This window comes from Phyllostomus hastatus, unplaced genomic scaffold (genome assembly GCF_019186645.2).
Source record: "Phyllostomus hastatus isolate PE091 unplaced genomic scaffold, TTU_PhHast_1.1 phas_scaffold_182, whole genome shotgun sequence".
In the NCBI taxonomy this organism is placed as follows: Eukaryota; Metazoa; Chordata; class Mammalia; order Chiroptera; family Phyllostomidae; genus Phyllostomus; species Phyllostomus hastatus.
The window spans coordinates 4,481,768-4,500,419 of NW_025334013.1; the positions used below are offsets into that span (position 1 = coordinate 4,481,768).

The window sequence follows — 18,652 nt, forward strand, 5'->3', positions numbered from 1 at the left end:
GTACTTAAAATAAAATAAGAATTTCTGTGGTGTCAGATAAACACAACCATAAAATGAACCACAAGCGGACAAAGTGAGCTTTCAGAAGTGTTTTCTAATGAGAGAGGCTAAAGTTCTAAGATATATACTTAATAAGGAAATATTAAAGGCATTAGGGGTATCAAAGAAAGATCCTACCATTTTTTCAAAGTCCTAGTTTAATTTTGTAAAGCTAAAGGCAAGGGAAAAGACAAAAGCTTAATATCAGAGGGAAAAAAAAGACACATTCCAATGAATTTTAATCTTTTCAGTGCCTATAAGGTAAGTAGAATGAACAGGCACAAAGCATCAAGTCCAAGAAAGACATTTCTTTTAGGGGCAAAACCAGTTTGGTATGTATCACTTTTTTTTTTAAAGAAACTATAAAAAAATTTAAAACCAGTAAAGGATTAGAGAGCAACTTCTGAAAGCCAGCATGTTACTTTTAAGTATCAAAAAAGATACCTCAGATAACACTTTGAATATGATCCCTTTCCAACATTCTCGAGAGTATATAACATTTCTAACAAACCAACCAATTCAATTTCATGAGACTTTAAATGAACTAAAAACCCCATAAAAATCTAAATGCTTATCCAAGATCTCTGTTCTTAAAGTTGTTTAAAAATTGCAGGCAATATTTTAATATTAATCATATTTATGGAGTCTTGTCGTATAACTCCTTTTGAGAAGCCAAGAATCACTCTAACAACTTCCTATAAGTCAAGGTTTAATACGCTCCATGTCTCTTTTAAAACAAACAAAAAAGACAAGTCCCGTGGAACAAGCTAACTTTGGGAATGTCTTCACCATAGCGGTCTTCCTTTCTTTCTCTACAGGTCATCCTTCTACAGCACACCCTGAGCTCCGCACATTCTGGGCGGTCACTGTCTTGACTTCTACTGCCTCAGTTATAGCACATGATGCAACCAAGTGTCACAACCATGACCTTCACCACCACACACCTCCCTCCTCCCCACACCAACACTGCACAACCCAAATCAAAGATTCAATTGTGTACAGGAATGTACAGTATACTCAATATTTTTTTTTCCATAAGCATCAAATAGAAATGAATTTGTTTAATCTCTTGCACTAGGAATTCAATTAATCAGACCACTCAAATAAATCCCTTATTCATACAAATCAAGGGTTTTAAACAAAGACACCTAGTAAAGCATTTCTAAGCACCTTGGCATTGTTAATAGGCAAGAGTTCAATTAATTATTAAAACATTCTAAGCATTAAAAAAGGCATCATTTCAAAGCATACCATTGTTCTTATTTGTGAATCAGAAAACACTGACACAGTATCTCAGTTTCCCTAGTTTTATTTCAGTTCTTCTCATGATGTTTCTTGGACTATTTTGAGCTGGTTCTTAATACAAACATCCACATCCACATCTAAATTACAAATTTCCAGTTGTAAGGAATTGAGTTTGAATGACAAGACTTTACAAATATTCTTGCACAGCAGCTCTCTGCAAATATCAAATTGTCTCAACCTTTCTTAAGCTCCTTTTAAAAGAATTAGAATACCCAGAGTTTTCCACACTGAAAAAATTTATATAGAATAGACTTAGTAAATAACATTATAGATAAATATTTTACAAAGATAAATATAATTAAATAAAACTTTTTCAGTGATTTCTTAGAGTCCTAAAATCCAAATAAAGTAGGGCAAAATGAATTACTAACTTCACAGTAACCAAGAACCATTAAGACTTTAAAGCCCACGTTATGTACAATGACTGTCAGTCATGACTGAAAAAAGACTGCTGAGAAGCTGAGTAAATAGGGCCAATAACATGCTCTGAGATTATTTATTCCCAAAGTCCCATTTTGATTTTCACTTATGTGAATACCCTACTGCATTTATAAGGTGACATTCACATCGTGCAAAATGGCTTGTGGTTATTCAAAACAACTTTCAGCATGACTGCTCCAGACCCAGGGAAGGGGTTCACAGCAGATGCCCAACATCGTCTCCTCGGACTGTGTCCACCAGACTCAGAGCTCAGACCATGCATCTTGCTCTTGCTTCTTACAGTATTAAATATAATCATGAACTTCAAAGTTCCATGTGAAAAGGACATTTAGTCCTCAAACATATACAGCAGTCCTCAAACATAATCATTTTGTTCATCATTGTTCATCACTTTTCATTATAACATTGATGAGATGTCAGAGGAACTTAATTCTTATTTATATCAACTGCCCTATGGTAAAACTGATTTCATTACAAGTCATTTCCCTTAAATTCACAGAACCTATCAACAAGGTTAAATGAAAACTCATTAGAACTTACTGTATTTATTACTGGTGACTTACTCCAAACATGGCATCTTGTAAGCCCAACAACCCATTGTGGTTTATTACAATGGATAACAAACAACCAAAGCCTTTATTTTAAACAAAGGGGGGGGGGGGGTGTTTGTGGCCTTCCAGAAGAATCCCATAGCACCAGATCAGCAATGCACACCTCTTCATGAAGGATAAATCATGGTAGAAGAGTACTGCCACGCTGACACACTCACTCCTGACAGTGAGAACAACCAATCTAACAGAAAGGAACAATGACTTTTAAAGAATTGCCTCAGCTCTACATCTCACTGTCTCTTTAAGTAATACTTAATTCCTCACTCTATAAACTGAAATCGCTTGATAACAAACTTCATGGTTTTCACTTCCTTACCCAACACTACACTCAAGTAACAAAGCTGTAACTGGGTGTTACTGACCTTTGTGTAGAGAATGAGCCAAGAGTGTAAGCAGAAGAAGGAGCTACAGATATTTTTTTAAAAAAATACAATACTCAATTTTGCAGGGCTAATTTGAGGGACTATGAAAAACAAAAGAAGATAAATAACTGCTGCTTCACAGAGAAACGAAATCATCGTACTGTAAGGCATTTTTCATATCAGCTACACTAATGTAAATTACCTGAAGAAAATTAGAAATGCAGTTTTAAAGTATTTTAAGAATAGAGTTTTATTATTTAAATACTGATATATAAACTAATACAAACTGCAAGCTTAACAAAAGGTAAAGAAGCAGATCCCTTTGGCTTGTTTAATAAACAAAGTTAATCAGTAGCTAATGTAAGCACTGTATCAAACTATTACTAAACTTTTTAGAAATCTTTAACCAGTAAATTCTTTCCACAGAAATGCTAGTTTATTCAATATTCAATAAATATCTATTGAGTATTGAAATATCTATCTATCACATGTGGGCCAGGCAATGTGCTGAGTGCTCAGTACACAGTACATCAATGAATAAAACTGGTGTGGTTTCTCCTCTCACAAAGCTTAACCCCAAGGCACCACGTACACATCAACACCATGATCACTATCATTCCATGGCCCAGGCACTGTGCTACCCACTTTGTGGACTTGACCTTTTAATCTAAAGAACAATCTACCTGCGAAGTAGGCGCATTACATCCCCTTCGCAGTTAAATAAAGCAGGGTTAGGAGGGCTAACCCTGTATTATTGCCCAAGGTCATGGAAGAGAGCAACTGATGGGACAAACTGATGTCAATGCCAAGCTGTCAACTCATGAACTCTGCCATCCCCCATCTCAGTCCCGAAAAGTACCCCAAATTCTCAATCAGCCATGTTCAAATTAATGTGGGCTTCCCGCCCACCCAAAAAAGTTCTTAATACAAGATACACCTAATACTGCAATGTGGATAATGCACACATGGTAACTAACTCATTGTGTGCACACATGTATGTATGTGTGTGTGTGTGTGTGTGTGTGTGTGTGTGCACCAAGAGTGCATGTACATGAGCCCCTCACATCTCCCAGCATTATCTTTGTAAAGGTCTCTAAAGAAAAATGAGAAAATGTAAGTACTTATCCTCAGTTAAGTTTTCATTTTAAAGAAGGAACAGCAGCTTCTTACTTTTAATTCACTTCTAAGAAACAACTTGGTGAACACAGGGCAATTTCAAAGGTAAATGGAACCTAAGCTGAAGCTAATTTTTCTGCAGTTCCGCTTTGTGGCAATCAGTTCTTGCGGTAGAGTACAGACCAGGAATCAGAGTGAGGAATCCAAATGCTCCTCCCCCAGCTGCTCACATGGCATTAAATCTTGAATAATCTGGCCCCCACATTCACAGCAGTAATAGAGATGTGCCTGCTCCAAGATAACTAGTGGCAAACTAAGGCTTTAGCTATTCTGCATTCACAATCAGTACTTAGGATGCATGCTGTTAGGGACATAAATGACACAGTAACACACTCATCCATGCAGAGCTATACAACACACCAACCCCTAAACAGTCAACTGAAAATACCATAATATCCCTAATGACATATCCCTAACTCTAAGGAGTGCCTAGACCAGGTATATAATTTTAACAATAACTTTCCCAGTTTTAATCAACCAAAGAGCCAAAATGAATCAATGTTATTTGCTCAAAATAACACCTGTAATAATTACATATCCTACTTGAAAGTTCATTTCATATAACTGAAAAATAGATAATTATGTACTCTTAAGAAACCAAAATCTTACTTTTTCTATTGTATGAATGACAGAAACTCATTAGGAATCCACACAGAATTCCCATGTAGATATTAAAGAAACAGTTTCAATTACTTGCTTGTGAATGAATTATTAAGTATGAACTACTACTGTTAGACCCCAAACGGGAACTTCTCAGTGTTACACTGAAGGAAAATTGCTAATCTCAATGATCTTCTTATTGAGGATTCTCGGAGCCCATGCTTATTTCTAGATAGCACATTACCTCTACTATAACGCCTGGATTTCTATAAAAATGGAATTTTGGGGTTTTTAGTAAAAGAAAAAATCTTTCTTTGGGGACAAAAAGTGAGTGGCTCCCTCCAAATCAATCCTATTCAGTGTTCTCCAAAGGGGATTGATATCTAAAGCGCCACAGCTGTGTGCCCTAAGACCCTGCGATCCCTTGGGGAAGGAACTGCACCTCACATTCTCCAGTCCCCACTGCGGTGCTGTGCTCAGCGAAGAACACAAGTTTTCAATAAATGTCTGTCAAAGGCCCTGATTACAACCCAAAACATTTTTAATTACACTCTGGGATATAATGCTTCTTGGTGATACTGACTCATTCATGAGCAAAATCCTCACAGAAACAAGTCACACAGGGACGCAGGAAAGCTATGGGAGTGCAGCAAAGGAAAGGGTTAACGCTAGGCTCTTGCAGTTACAATGACTGGAGATCAGCTCAAGCTACCCGAGAAGAGGCATTCAATGAGGGGAACCAAGGAGGATAATCCAAGACTCCAAAGGGTGGCAACGGCATCAGGGGAGCTCAGGGAGGCCTGCGCTCTCTCCCTTTGGCCCTGCAGTCGCTCCAGTCCTCTTCTTTCCCTGGCGCCCTGTCTGAGCACACACAGCAGCTCGCCTATGACCTGTTTGCTTATGCCTGCCCCGACCATCTCTGCATTGAGGCAATTTTTGATACATCCTATCAACTTTGCCGCCCCTCACCCCAACCTCCACTAACTTTTCAGTCTCTCAGTTCATCTTTTCAAGCCAGGCCACAAAGATCACAGATTGCCATTCCACGCTACTGTTCTTTCAAAGAGCTGAAGATTTTGCCAACTGCTTTAATATGTAGTTCAGAAGCCCAAGGGGCAAAGCTGCCTTATTTAATTGATGATCCCTCTTTCTTCCTGCTTCTAAGTATATACACTATCCATAATTCAACCTTACCTCTCCTGCCCTCAAGCCCCTGTTTTTGTCATGTTGCAAAGACAGTTTTGTCATTGTAGTCAAACACACCCAGATCTCCCAGTTTGTAAATAAGCCCAATCTAATGAATACTTCCTAAGCGAATGAAAGCTTCCTGATAGAAGACATAATTCCCTTCCCTTGAAAATGTTAGCTCCAAAAACCTCAGTTCTGTTGGGAACTCAATTTTCTCACCATCACAGCTTTCACTTACCCCTGTGAAAGTGTGGGCTCTAAATATCTCTACCAACGTAGGACAGGGAGGCCTGATGTGTTTTGATGGTTAAATGTTAATGAAACAGAAGTCATGGATCCCATCCCCATAAAACCCATCATCCAAATAGGGACACCTTTGAGAGTAAAATGGGACAACTGCTTAACAGTCTACCAGGACAACAGAAGTCAATCTGGTCAGTAGAAGCAGCTATGTTCCATATCATGGACTCAGATTCTACAGGAGGACAACCAGATCCCTATAAGACCCTTCTTATCTCATACTGAACTCATTCACGAACTGTTACCAAGGACCCTCAGTTCGATGCACTAGCACTGTGCTGGTGACTGGTGGTAGCTGTTTCTTTATTCCACTTCTCAATTCTTTAGCCTCTGATGTGTTCAACATTGTACTCTTAGTTAACATGTACCTTTAAGGGCATTTGCCCAGTTTTTTATAGTCCCAAAATATACCTAAACTCACAAAGTTGCTGTGGTAAAAGGATTAATTCTAATTAATGGTGTAAACAAAGAAATATATCTCATAGTTACAACCCCAAACCAAATAAAGCTAAAAAGATAAAATACATAATTAATCAATAACTTTTCAAAGCTACTGGGTTTTTGTTTTCCATCGCTCCACATGCCACGCATGGTATTTCCTGTGGGCAAAACCAACTCCGACTTCTTCCTTTTAAAATCTTGCAGAGACAAAAAAAACATGTATTTCCTTCTGTTCATCTTTTCCCCTTATAGCTTGGATAAGCTGAAGGGGAAAAACTCCCAATGATTGTTTTCATCTATCAGGTTACCTTTTTGGAAATAGTATTGGGAACCAAAGAAGGAAGCAGATATCCAGACAATAACTACATCCCTTTCAGTAGCAAATATTTCATCATCTCTGGTACTCTTACACAATTATGATACATGCAGAATGCAGAATTCAAACAAAAACACAAGACATAGCAGTGTGTGATTTAGAAAAAGGTATCTAACTGCAACCTACTTCCCACATTGTTTTTGCACACAGCTTTAATGTGTTGTACTAGACTGATACTGATGACAGAAGCTTCAGCTTTTATTGCTGTTAATACCCTGAGCAATTACTGTAACTCAGCAGGAACCTCTGCCACGAACAGCAACTATCACATTGTAATCAGCATTTCATGAGCAACACTGTTCAAACATAAAGGCAGCAGCTAATGTGCAAAAACTGTACAAAAGGAGCTCAGATCCTAATACGTAAAAAAAAATCTTTGCAATTTCATTTCCCACCTACATCTTTTCTATGGTGCATTGGTCTTACACTTGGTAAGAATCACATACAGAGACAATGACTAGGAAAAGAGCTGTAGCGGCAGTCACTAGCAAAAGAAAACTCTCAAGGAAACGAGGCCACCACCAGATTTTCAGATGTTAATGCAGCATCTGTAAAAAAAAATCTTTGGAAGGAAACATTTTATAAATCACAAAGACCTCTAAAAATGATAATAGTTTATGTTGACATAAAATCTGAATAAAAAGCATTTGATTTTTAGAAGATTAAACTGCAAGACCACCTTATAAAACAACCAGGGAAATTAAAAGCAGCTTACCGTGGACAGACCTTGAAGTAAATGGCTCATTTGACTTTCTTTGAAAACAATAAGCATGTATTACTTATGCAATACTTTTTAAAGAAAAATGGCATGCAATTTTTTAACTAGATCATAATACACTATATGGATATTTTGGGTTATTAAAATGATAAAAAGAAAGAAGGTGCAGAATTAAAGATCTCTTCAGGCTACACATTACTTTTCTTTAAACTTATATATCACATACAATGTGTGTCAGAACACAAATATTGTCAAAAATTTCAAAGGGTTTTGGAAATAAGGACACGCACAGACACTGATAAATACCTCTACAAATTAGGATTAGGGTTTCTCTCACTTAAGACTAGACAGTAGTTCCCCACCTTCAAGTACAAGGATCCCTTTTAGGATCTAAATGTTTCAAAAGACCCTCAAATAACAGCATTTTAATAGTAGTTCACTTATCAATTGTTTGAGGAAAATATCTAATAAATAGTGATTCTTAATTGTATATTGTCATCAAATAAGTAAATTTTTCAAAATCACAGCAGCATATTGATACATTTGAAAAGTAGTTGTACAGACATGTGAGGTACATTTGCTTGTTTGAGGCTGAGAATGCTTACTTGCAGACCTTTGCAAAATCTCTACAGATATCCAGGGATCCAAAACCCCTAGCGTGGGAACCACTGGTCTGAAAGCAAGATACATATCACAACGGGCAACATCAATACTTGTGGACTTGGGAACAATTTTTAATGAGGAAGTTACAGATATACCGGCCCTGAGCCAGGCCTCCTCCCCCAACCTCCATGACTGGGAGACTTGCCAAAAAGATTCAAGATACACTCCATACTCGCTAAAATATCTAAGTAAATTAATTATAGTCACCACCGAATCTAGTCTCTGGCCCATTTACATTCTTTTTTTCCCCAACTCATCAAATGCCAAATTTACTTTTCTTCAGGTTCTTCACAATGGCTGAGAAGAAACAAACTACTTCAGAAACTCAAGAGAATCTCTGAAATTGTTGTCAAAATAGCTATGAAAAGAAAAAAAAATCACACACATTATTTACAGTACAGCTTTATAACTCTAAGCGTTACAAAACTAAAAAGGTAAAACTGGTGACTGCCTGATGTGAGCACCACAGCCCCCAGGCAGTCAGCACTCGGAAAGTAAACTGGGTACCACGTCAGTAAGATGGACAAGCAATCGAGAGACAGCCAATGGAACTGGAAAAAGAGAAGGTTCAGAGTAGAATCAACAGCACATTAAAAAATGCTTACCAGTTTGAAGTCTTGAATGCTACAGATGAAATATGGTGTGTTTGGCCTCCGACTCTCGATATACACACAGTCTTTAAAAGAAAAAGAAATTTTAAAACAATGGCATTTTCCTTTAAGGGAACAAACACAGGGCCCATAAAGCTACTGCATAACTAAATAAATGACAAAGCACATACATTTTAGAGAAAAATTTTTCTGAACGGTGATATTAAATTACAAGTAATTTTAAATTAGAAGGAAAGAGCTCTTGGGTTCTTTTTGACCACTTTTCTGTTAAGGCCTCAATTATTGTTTTTAGGGTCCCTGAACAAGGGGGAGGAGGAAAATCCATGGGATTATCCATATTCAGATGAAGGTACTTGTTCAAAGTACCTTCACTAAGATTCTTCATAAGGAATATGTCTTAAAATAACTCAGATGCTTGAGAATTCAAACAGATTCCTCTACTGCCTCATTTTGTACATGGTAAGAGCCAAGACAAAATCCTGAATATCTTATTCAAACAGAAGCTCCCATGTCTTCACAAAGAGAAACAGGTTTGCCAAGTGCTACTTTATTTTCAATCACTACTTTGTGAGGAATGAAATGAAATGTAAAGACGACTAGCTTGAACATGCCATTACTATAATCTTGTCACCTAAACCAAGAAAGAAGAAAATTAATCTCTTATGGATAACTTACTATAAATTTTAACCTAAACACATTTTGTTTTCTAACTGTTAAGAAAACCAAAAAAAAAGCCAATGAGAGATGGAATGAAGTCTCTTTTCCCTTTTAGAAAAAAGAAACCAAATTCCATTTTGGGAGGAAGAACACTTTCTTCAATGACATTTGACATGGCAAAGGTTGGGTGAGTATGTTTGATGCTCTCAACTTCTGGAGTCTAAAAGGTTGCTTTTTAAAAACAGCAGGTTAAGATACTTTGTTTTGAAAATGCAATGACTTTAAGTTGAGCAGTGGTTATAAAAAAATATAAAAACTCTCCACATTACAACCTAAGGTCATTATAAAACATAAGACAAGACAGTCACGGCTTGTTTTACCAGAAGTTCAGAGCCGAGAAACAGCAACGCAGCAGTCCCGCCACAAGCGCCAGCACACCCACTAAGAGGTGGATCATGCAGGAAGCCCTCACTAAAAGGACATTTCTTTCCGAAAGACATCAGGGTTTTTGTAGCCCAAAGTCACTCCAGAAAAAGAAGGAATCATTTAGGCATCCAGAATTCCCCAACTGATTTCTCCCCTCAGATGCAGACTCATCAATAGAGATTCGATCCCTATATTCATGTCAAACAGCAGCTCGAGAATGAACTGGACTAAGCTTTCTATCTTATTCCAGAATTGAGGATGCTAAATAACTCTGGTCAGCATTCAGGCAACATCCATTTAATATGCTAATCATCTTAAGAAAAAAACAAGAGAAGTCTTCCCACTATGGCACATACATCTCCTCTTACCCTAATTTGGTATTCAAGTAAAAACAGAAGAAACCCATTCCTAGGTAAAAACTATAGCTCTAATTTGCACAACTTTGGGGCAACACAAGGGTCTTGGTTTCTGTGTTCTAATCCCTATTGGACCAAACTACCAGTATTTCCAATCCCTAGATATCAGCTATTTACTCATTCCACTCAACCTGAACACAAATGGCAGTCTACATGGCCTCTTCGTCCTATCTCATATGCAACAATGTCATACCTAGCTACTATTTTCTGGCTTCAAAATGAATAGATCACTTCCTTAACTAACGATTTACACATTCTTCTTAAAGCCCATGTGACAGAAAATTTTTGTACCCGATGGTCTGTCCCAAACCACACCTCATCCTCCCCTAGGCTACACTCTCCCAAAGAAATACCAACACCCCTACCTCAGTCCACGCCAAACCCACCTTATGCCTCTGTTCTACCAGCACCTGCAACCTTAGAATGAGTTACCTCCAGCAGCAGTAATTCTCATGGCTCCTCTGTAAAGAAATGACAACATCTCTTTTCTTTTACATAAAACTGACCATTTATATTCCCTTTTTGTTCAGTCATTTGGCAGTCAGGTGGTCTGCACTGTCCACATGACTATTTTCAAGTTTTGGAGCTCAGACAAACTTACTCCAGTATTCTCTGCATCCACCAAGGACTGATGTCTGGCATTCATGTTGGTAAAACCAGACAAAACTGAAGTAAATGACAGATGCTTAGACAGTGGAAACCACGTGCAACTTTATTCTTTTTACATAAAGAAAAGCTGTATATATTCTTTTCATAATCAACACAATCCTTACTATAAAGCAGCTATTACTGAGACATAAAGCAGCTATTAACTTATATATAAAAAACACTTTCCCGGAACAAAGAGAGCATCCACATTCTTTCATTTCTCACTGCAAACTCACGTGCAAGAAAATGATTATCTGTAAATACCCCTGGATGTAACTGTCAGAGAAAGGAAGAAAGGAATACAGTGGTGTGTCAAGGACAACCGCTGACATCCCGTTGCCTAAGCACTTGTCTGCAGCCTTACTGGAAGGTGCCTCGCGCTCCTGGCTTGAGAATCACCGCCATGAGGGCTGCAGCAGACTGAGGGAGCAGATTCTGAAATCTGACATATGGAATTAACACATTTACTTACTAATGCCTTATTACTAGATAAAAAGTCACCTCTTTCTGGTTAAAAAAGTTACCATAGCAACTCAGATTGATCCAAAGCTATAAATTCACATAAGATTCCAATGCACTAGGCTAGTACTCTATAAAACAGGTTACTGTATCAAATGATCTCTATTGGTGTTTTAAAACTCATACCTGAGCTCATTTCAAAATTAAGTGACAAAACTTCAGAATTTGTTTTGCATAAAAAAAACACAGAATGGCAAAGATTGGGGTAGAATAAACTGAAAATTTTCACGTCAATCTTGCCATCAAAATGGGAAAAATATTGTTTTTAATAGACTTCTATAATTCATTGAAAAAATAAAAGCATGAAAACTTATTGTAGAGTCAATCTTTTCTTTTTTTATTGTGTTCAGTTAGAGTAGTCTCATTCTTTCTTTAACACTCATAAAAATTAAGTTGATCCAACTAAAAGAATATATTCTAAGAAACAATTTGGAATTTAAGTCTCACACACACACACACACACACAATCTGATTATTCCTTTTAATGATTTTCAAAACAAGGGTAAATACTCATAAGTATTCCCCTCATCTCATTAATTAAGCAGCTATTTAAGGAACTAACATTATACAGATGCCTATAGTTAGCCCCAAAATAAAGTGGTTTATTTGGAAAGGGAAAGATGAGACCCTAAGTCAAGAGCAATGTTAAAATCTCAGTTGGAATATATGCCCAGTAATCTCTTAAAGCCAAAATGATTTGCCAAGAATTTTCATGCAATTTATGAGTGCACGAATTGTCTGAAGCTGGTTTTAGTCAGCTGGATCAATGATCCTCAACCTGAAAATCCCCCATGATCAAACACAAGCACTGCAAACACCTTTCCTTAAAAAAAAAGAGAGAGAGGGTGGGGGGGCGAGCTTTTAAAAAAATCAGAAAGTTAGCAAGCAGTTCTACAAGAACTGAGCAAAGCTGATGGGATCCATTAAGTGCATAATGCACATGCTATTACCATCGATATCAATTATACCAAACAAAAGATGATAACTGATTTTTTCTTTATATGGGTGTCTGGAAATAAATACATGGGTCTAGGTTAAGACTCATTCTCTAACACCTAGCCTCTGCCTGGCAATGGATCCCATGATTAAGTGACCTCAAATACTGTATCCATGATTTTGGGCAGTGATACTGAACAGGGCCATCTCTGGCTGTTTCTCACAACCTCAGCACAGCTTTGTGCCTAAGAATTTATTGTGCCATCTGCAAATAACAGAGCATGTGCTAAGGTGGAGAAGGAAGTCAGACAAAACATGAAGGTAGATTCTCAAGGCAAAGAAAGCCTTCTCTGCTTTTTCAATGCTCAGCAAATAGCACAAACAGAGCAGTGATTTCCACCCGGTGTGCCGCAAGCATTTTTAAAACATGCAACACCTGACTATTTAGTCAGGGGCACTGACCTCTTTTCCCTTAGACTGTCAAATAAAAAAATTATAACAGCCAATACAATAGCCATCTGGTGTGAATGAATTAAAAGTATACCTATTTTTTGTCAGATCGGCAAAAAATATATTTTTTGGTGTGCCGCAAAATTTTAGTTTATGTGTGCCATGAGATGAAAAAGGTTGAAATCCCTGGAAGAGTAGGGGGAGGAGATAGGAGATAAATAGTAATGAAAGGAAACTTGATTTGGAGTGGTAAACATACAACACAACATAGAAATGATTATTATAAGATTATACCCTGAAATCTATGTAATTTTATTAACCAATGTCACCCCAATAAATTCAATAAAAAATACAAATGAAAGTATTTTAAATAATAAGAAAAGAAAACCGCTGAAATAGAGAAAGAACACAGTCTTCTCAAGGGTAAAAAGCACAGGCCGAAGCGCCAGGCAGTTTGTCACCCTGAAACACAAAGAAGCCGTCAGCACCTTTGCCGGCGGTCCCCTCACAGAGCAGGGGGACACGTACTTCAGCCACTAATGGAGCGGGCAGCGCGGAGCGCTAGCATTCCAGCTGTGGTCGGGCAGTGCTCAGCCACGGCGCTGCCCCTTAAAGAATTTCCCTCCCCAATTAATGCCTTTCTGCCTGTTCTTCTTTGAAATGCCTTCTCATCCCTTTGCAAAGCACGGCAGTGCTGCTCCAATACAATTTTCAACAGAAAACCTCTACGACTGGTAAAGAACCCACATAAACAAAGGCTCTCTCAAAAACCAGCTGCACAGAGAGCGGGCTGGGCGGCATGGTGGTGGGCGTGGAGGATGACCCGCAGGACCGCTCTGCTCTTCGCTTCCCATTTCTCTTGCAAAGGTCCTTCCACCCTGGACACTGAACCACTCAATGAGTAACAGCAGGTTGGCCTGATATTGCAGAACAGAAACTACATAGGTATCTCACTAGCTAAACGGGATGTTTCCAAATATCCAACATACGAAAAACGGAGTGTATGTGTGTATCTGCACATGCTAGAAACAACGCTGAATCCTGAAACCCAAATCCCAGCCCACACATCTAGAGGCCTCCGGGAGCCCTCTCTTCTCCAGGTGCCCCATCGGGACAACAGCCACACCCGTCACCACTCCTCACCTCGGAAAATATGCTGCATCCTGCAGAGCAGTCATTCAAAAACTATGTGAAGAACAAATAAATTGAACCAAAATATAAAAACAGAAAGAAGTTATACAAGATCCTAGCAAGAAAGTTGCTATGTTCTATCAATACTAACATAAAAAATGCTACTTTCTCATAAATAGCTTTTAAAGAAATAACTCAATTGCAGGCCAGTCCACTTTTAGTTTTCTGCTAGATTCTTTTGTGGGGAAGGGATATTCACATTGTCTGTGAATAATGAAGAACTTAAAGGAAAAAGGAAACAAAAATTAAGAAAACAACAATTAAATAAGTAAATTCTTCTGTCCTTTCCCTTATCCTGTGTTTTGGCTCTGAAAACCCTCACCAAATTGGCTGGTAACATCTTAAAGATTCTAAACTCAGTGGAAAAGAGATCTCAATAATATATGAGAGGGAACCCCCCCCCCCAAATAAAAACAGAACTTGTATTAGTAATTGTGTATTTATCTTTACATGTTTAAACTTACATTTGGAAGGTACTCTCCATTTGATTCAATACACCTATGAAGACATTTTTTTCAAAGCAGTTTTTGAACTTGTTGATTTTGATGCCTTGAAGTGGTTCTGCTGTTTTTTTGTTTTACCTCTTCCACATCAGCCAAACCTTTCCCTTTGAGGGCTTTTCCTTTTTTTCATCCAGGGAAACCAAATAAAGTCACTCAGGGCAGAATGGGGTGAATGGGGAGAGGTGGGACACAGGATCATGCCATTTTGGGTCAAAAACTGCTGAATACTCAGCAGTATGGGCAGGTGCACTCAGAAATCATCCATCATGAAACAGGCAAATGTGCTGTAAGAGTTTTCCCCAAAAGTTCACTGAAGCCAAATGCAGCCTCTCACAACAATGCCAGCTGGTGCACTGATACAGATGGGTTTCAGAACACTCACTTAGTGGTGGTGGGCGGGGGGCCTGTATTACAAAGGGCCCACCCTCCAAAAAGTATGTAATTCTGGTTTTGGGGGGATTCCGACCTTTTTAAATTCCATGAAAATTCAAGTCCATGTATTCAAATGTCTACAGATTCCCTAGCAATACAGGCCTTTGTCTAAAAACACAACACTAGATACTTCTACCTAACAATGACCTGCCTTTATCCTCACAGCTAACAGGAAATTGTTATTCTAACAGGGAATTAAATTATGAGAAAAACCAAGTGTGTGGGGCAGGGGGAGCAGGTCATAACAAACAGGGATTCTGTTTACATTTTCCACATTTTTCTTTTCTCCTCTAGGAGAAAGAAAATCTTCCAATGTGTCAAAAGCTGAAAGACTGATCCAGACTACCTTTCTAACTTGAAGGGATGCCAATATTTTGGAAGAACTGCTGCAGCAAGACTCTGCAAATCAATCACATGCTATATGGACTCGAGACTCTGTGAAACATGAAAAAGCGAGATCATCCTGCCAACAGCAGCAATCTTACTATTTATGCTGGTATGTTAAAAGTCAGCCATGGTTTGACACTTGCATTACACTCTCACCACCACATTTTATTTTGAAAATGTTCCTTATAAAGCTCTCCCTGTAACTACATCGAATCCGTATTTTGAAAAAAAAAAAATTCCAACTGGCTTAACATACAAACTCCTTTAAGTGGTGTGGATCTCTCTCATATTTCTAACTACTGTGTTTGTATAGAGCTCATGTACTATAAGAAAACACACGGATCCAAAGGGCAGGCAGAATCTATTTTAAAAATCAGTGATGACCACCTGCCCAATGAGGCAAAGTGTCTTAGGCATTAGAGATGCAGCAAGGGGGGGGGGGGGGTGGCAGCAGGGGGAGAGGATTCAAGACCACTCTCACTATCAGTGGTGCCCCCCATTCTACCTACCTTCCTAATGCTTGAGAAGGAGATAAGACCTTACCCTCAAGTTAGTGAACTCTATCAAGAAAATAAATAAATTCTGCTATAAAATCCCTGTTAGGTAGGTGATGACTGCTAATGAAAATGCTGACGGGTCCTTAACACAAAGATTACCACTGGAACATGAGTGGAATGTATACATTTAGGAAGTCAGTGTGGAGACGATTCAAACACTTCCAAGAACACTATGCCCCATATTCATGAAAAAAAAAATCACCAGGGGCCAGTAGGCTGGAGTGCAGATTCTTCTCTCCCCATATGGCTGACAAGAAGCAAATTGCTAGTCTGGTCTTCTGGTGTCACAGCCTGCAGAGCAGATTTCAAGCAACAGTTCTTGCTCCTTTTCAGAAAACAATGCCCTGAGAGCCTGTGCTTCACAATAAACGGTCCAACCAATTTGCAGTGCTTGCTGGAAATACACAGGAGAATTCAAAATGCCTGGCTATAATTCTTATTTGGCAAATGATTTTATTATAAACTGGTATCATAGTGAATCCATTTTCTTTACAGGTTTTCTGCTACTGTTTAATGGACTGTCAGTATAATTTAGATTTCATCTATTTAAACTCATTCAAGCCTGGCTCTGGATTGTACAGTAAATGGAACATATTTCTATTCAATGAAATTAATGACAGTTAATTTTAGTCTGCAGTTCTCTATTTTGTAAAAGCAACTGTTCCACGGTTCAAGCATCAGGCTACAAAATTTCCATGCCAATTACCTTTTTTGTACGTAATAGGCATACATATTTTATAAGCCTTCCTTAAAAGACTAACATATATGTTCATTTAATATTTCTTTCCATTCAAATATTTACTACCAACTTTCCAGAGTTAGGACTTAAATTATAACTAAAAGTAGGGGAAATGAAAGTTAATTGTCAGTCTGATCAGAGAGATGCTCAATCATTATGGGGTTTTTTGGTGTTTTTTTTTTAAGATTTTTTTTTTTTAAGATTTTATTTATTGTGGATTAAGTGCGGGCTGCGAACCAAAGTGTCACAGGTTCAATTCCCAGTCAGGGTACATGCCTGGATTGCAGGCCATGGCCCCCAGCAACCTCACATTGATGTTTCTCTCTCTTTCTCCCTCTCTTCCCTCTCTAAAAATAAGTAAATAAAATCTTATAAAAAAAAAAAGATTTTATTTATTTATTTATTTTTTTAGAGAGGTACAACCCAGGCATGTACCCTGCAATCCAGGCATGCACCCTGACTGGGAATAGAACCTGCGACACTTTGGTTCACAGCCCGTGCTCAATCCACTGAGCTATGCCAGCCAGGGCTATTATGGGGTTTTTAAGCAAGTAAAATTAAAGGATGAAACTTTCTACCATATGTATATTTTTTATTATATGATTTCCTTATATATTTCAAATCAGTCACAAAGCAAACACTGAGTGAAATTTATTGAACATACCATTTGGATTTAGACATACAATCAAGGAAGACAGCACATATTAATAAACACTGTACTGAAAAACTTCTGAGACTGGTACTCTGTTTACCAGAAATTTATTCCTGGGTTTTATTTACCAAACACTACAATAATCCCATGAATCATTTTCCTTCTTGAGTGATTAGATTAGTCTTTCACTAAAGCATTCACACAGCTGTGAAAGAAATGTTTAAAGGAGAAAAGGGAATGGAAAAAAGTATCTTAAGAGAAACTTAACCAAATCAAGACCTAAATAATAATAAGGAAACCATCCAGAATTTGCTCTCCCAAAACTATACCCACCAGGGTCATACACTGACAGATTGCAATTCACACAAAACTAAGATCGTAAAGGAAAACCCCACACTAGCCTTTCTATTCTTTTTATCAGCCTGATAGTCTACATCTGCTCAGCTGGTTTCTGATTCTCCTATTAAGCATACTCCAATTACACCTCCTTCCATCAACTGCCTCATGCTGTTGCCTCTGTTAGAGATGCTCTTCCCCTCCCTGGTCCTACTGCAATTCTGTCCAACTTCCAACATGTAAATCAAGGTTTCTGTGGTCCTCATGTCTTCCTCAATGTCACAAACTTAGAATCTGCCTTATTCAGTTGGTATTTGCTCACTCACTGCCTGTTACTAACATAGAACATTACTTGAATGAGTATAATTTCTCCCTGTAAAATGAAGACTCAAGGACTAGAATTCTATTTTTGTATCTTGCCCTATACCTCACCCCCACAAAAAACAACACACAACGTTATGCACATAGAAGACTGCTTTTAAGTTATTGGCTGATTAATAAAACATTACTAACACTATAGCTGGCATCTAATATACCTCATTAAATTCAACTATCTTATTCAAAGCCTATTACAGTTTCAGTGGGCTTTAAATTTAATCATTTGCTTTAATTTATAGAAACTCTAATGGCACGTGAAACCTGTTCCACGACTCCCTGACTTTACTCACACCTCTCCCTTCCAGCCCTCCTTAAATCATTACTGTTTTCAGTGGGCTTCTGTTGTAGTAACTATTGCTTGGTCAGGTATTTCTTTAAAAATTAAAATCAAAGACTAAAGACATTTTAAGAATAATAAAAAAATATCTAGTCACTTTCATATGACTGAATAAATATTAAAACCTCAGATTTTCATCAAAGATCTTTAGCCAACTATGCATTAAAAGTGCCATTTTGTAACTATTTGCAGGTATTTGGGGGGCAGGAAACAATTCCGCCTATACAACTATTTTCAATTATCTATCTTCTTAGGAT

At 37.9% G+C, this 18,652-nt stretch overlaps 1 protein-coding gene across 5 annotated transcripts in view; it reads right to left on the reverse strand.

Annotated features, from left to right (window-relative positions):
- Positions 1-18,652, reverse strand: part of RERE (arginine-glutamic acid dipeptide repeats) — a 397,572-nt gene that overhangs the window by 206,368 nt on the left and 172,552 nt on the right. For all 5 annotated transcript variants that reach the window (XM_045858989.1, XM_045858987.1, XM_045858988.1 and 2 more), the window contains one exon: positions 8,826-8,896. In XM_045858989.1, the coding sequence (XP_045714945.1) occupies positions 8,826-8,896 (71 nt within the window). The remainder of the gene's footprint in view (positions 1-8,825; positions 8,897-18,652) is intronic.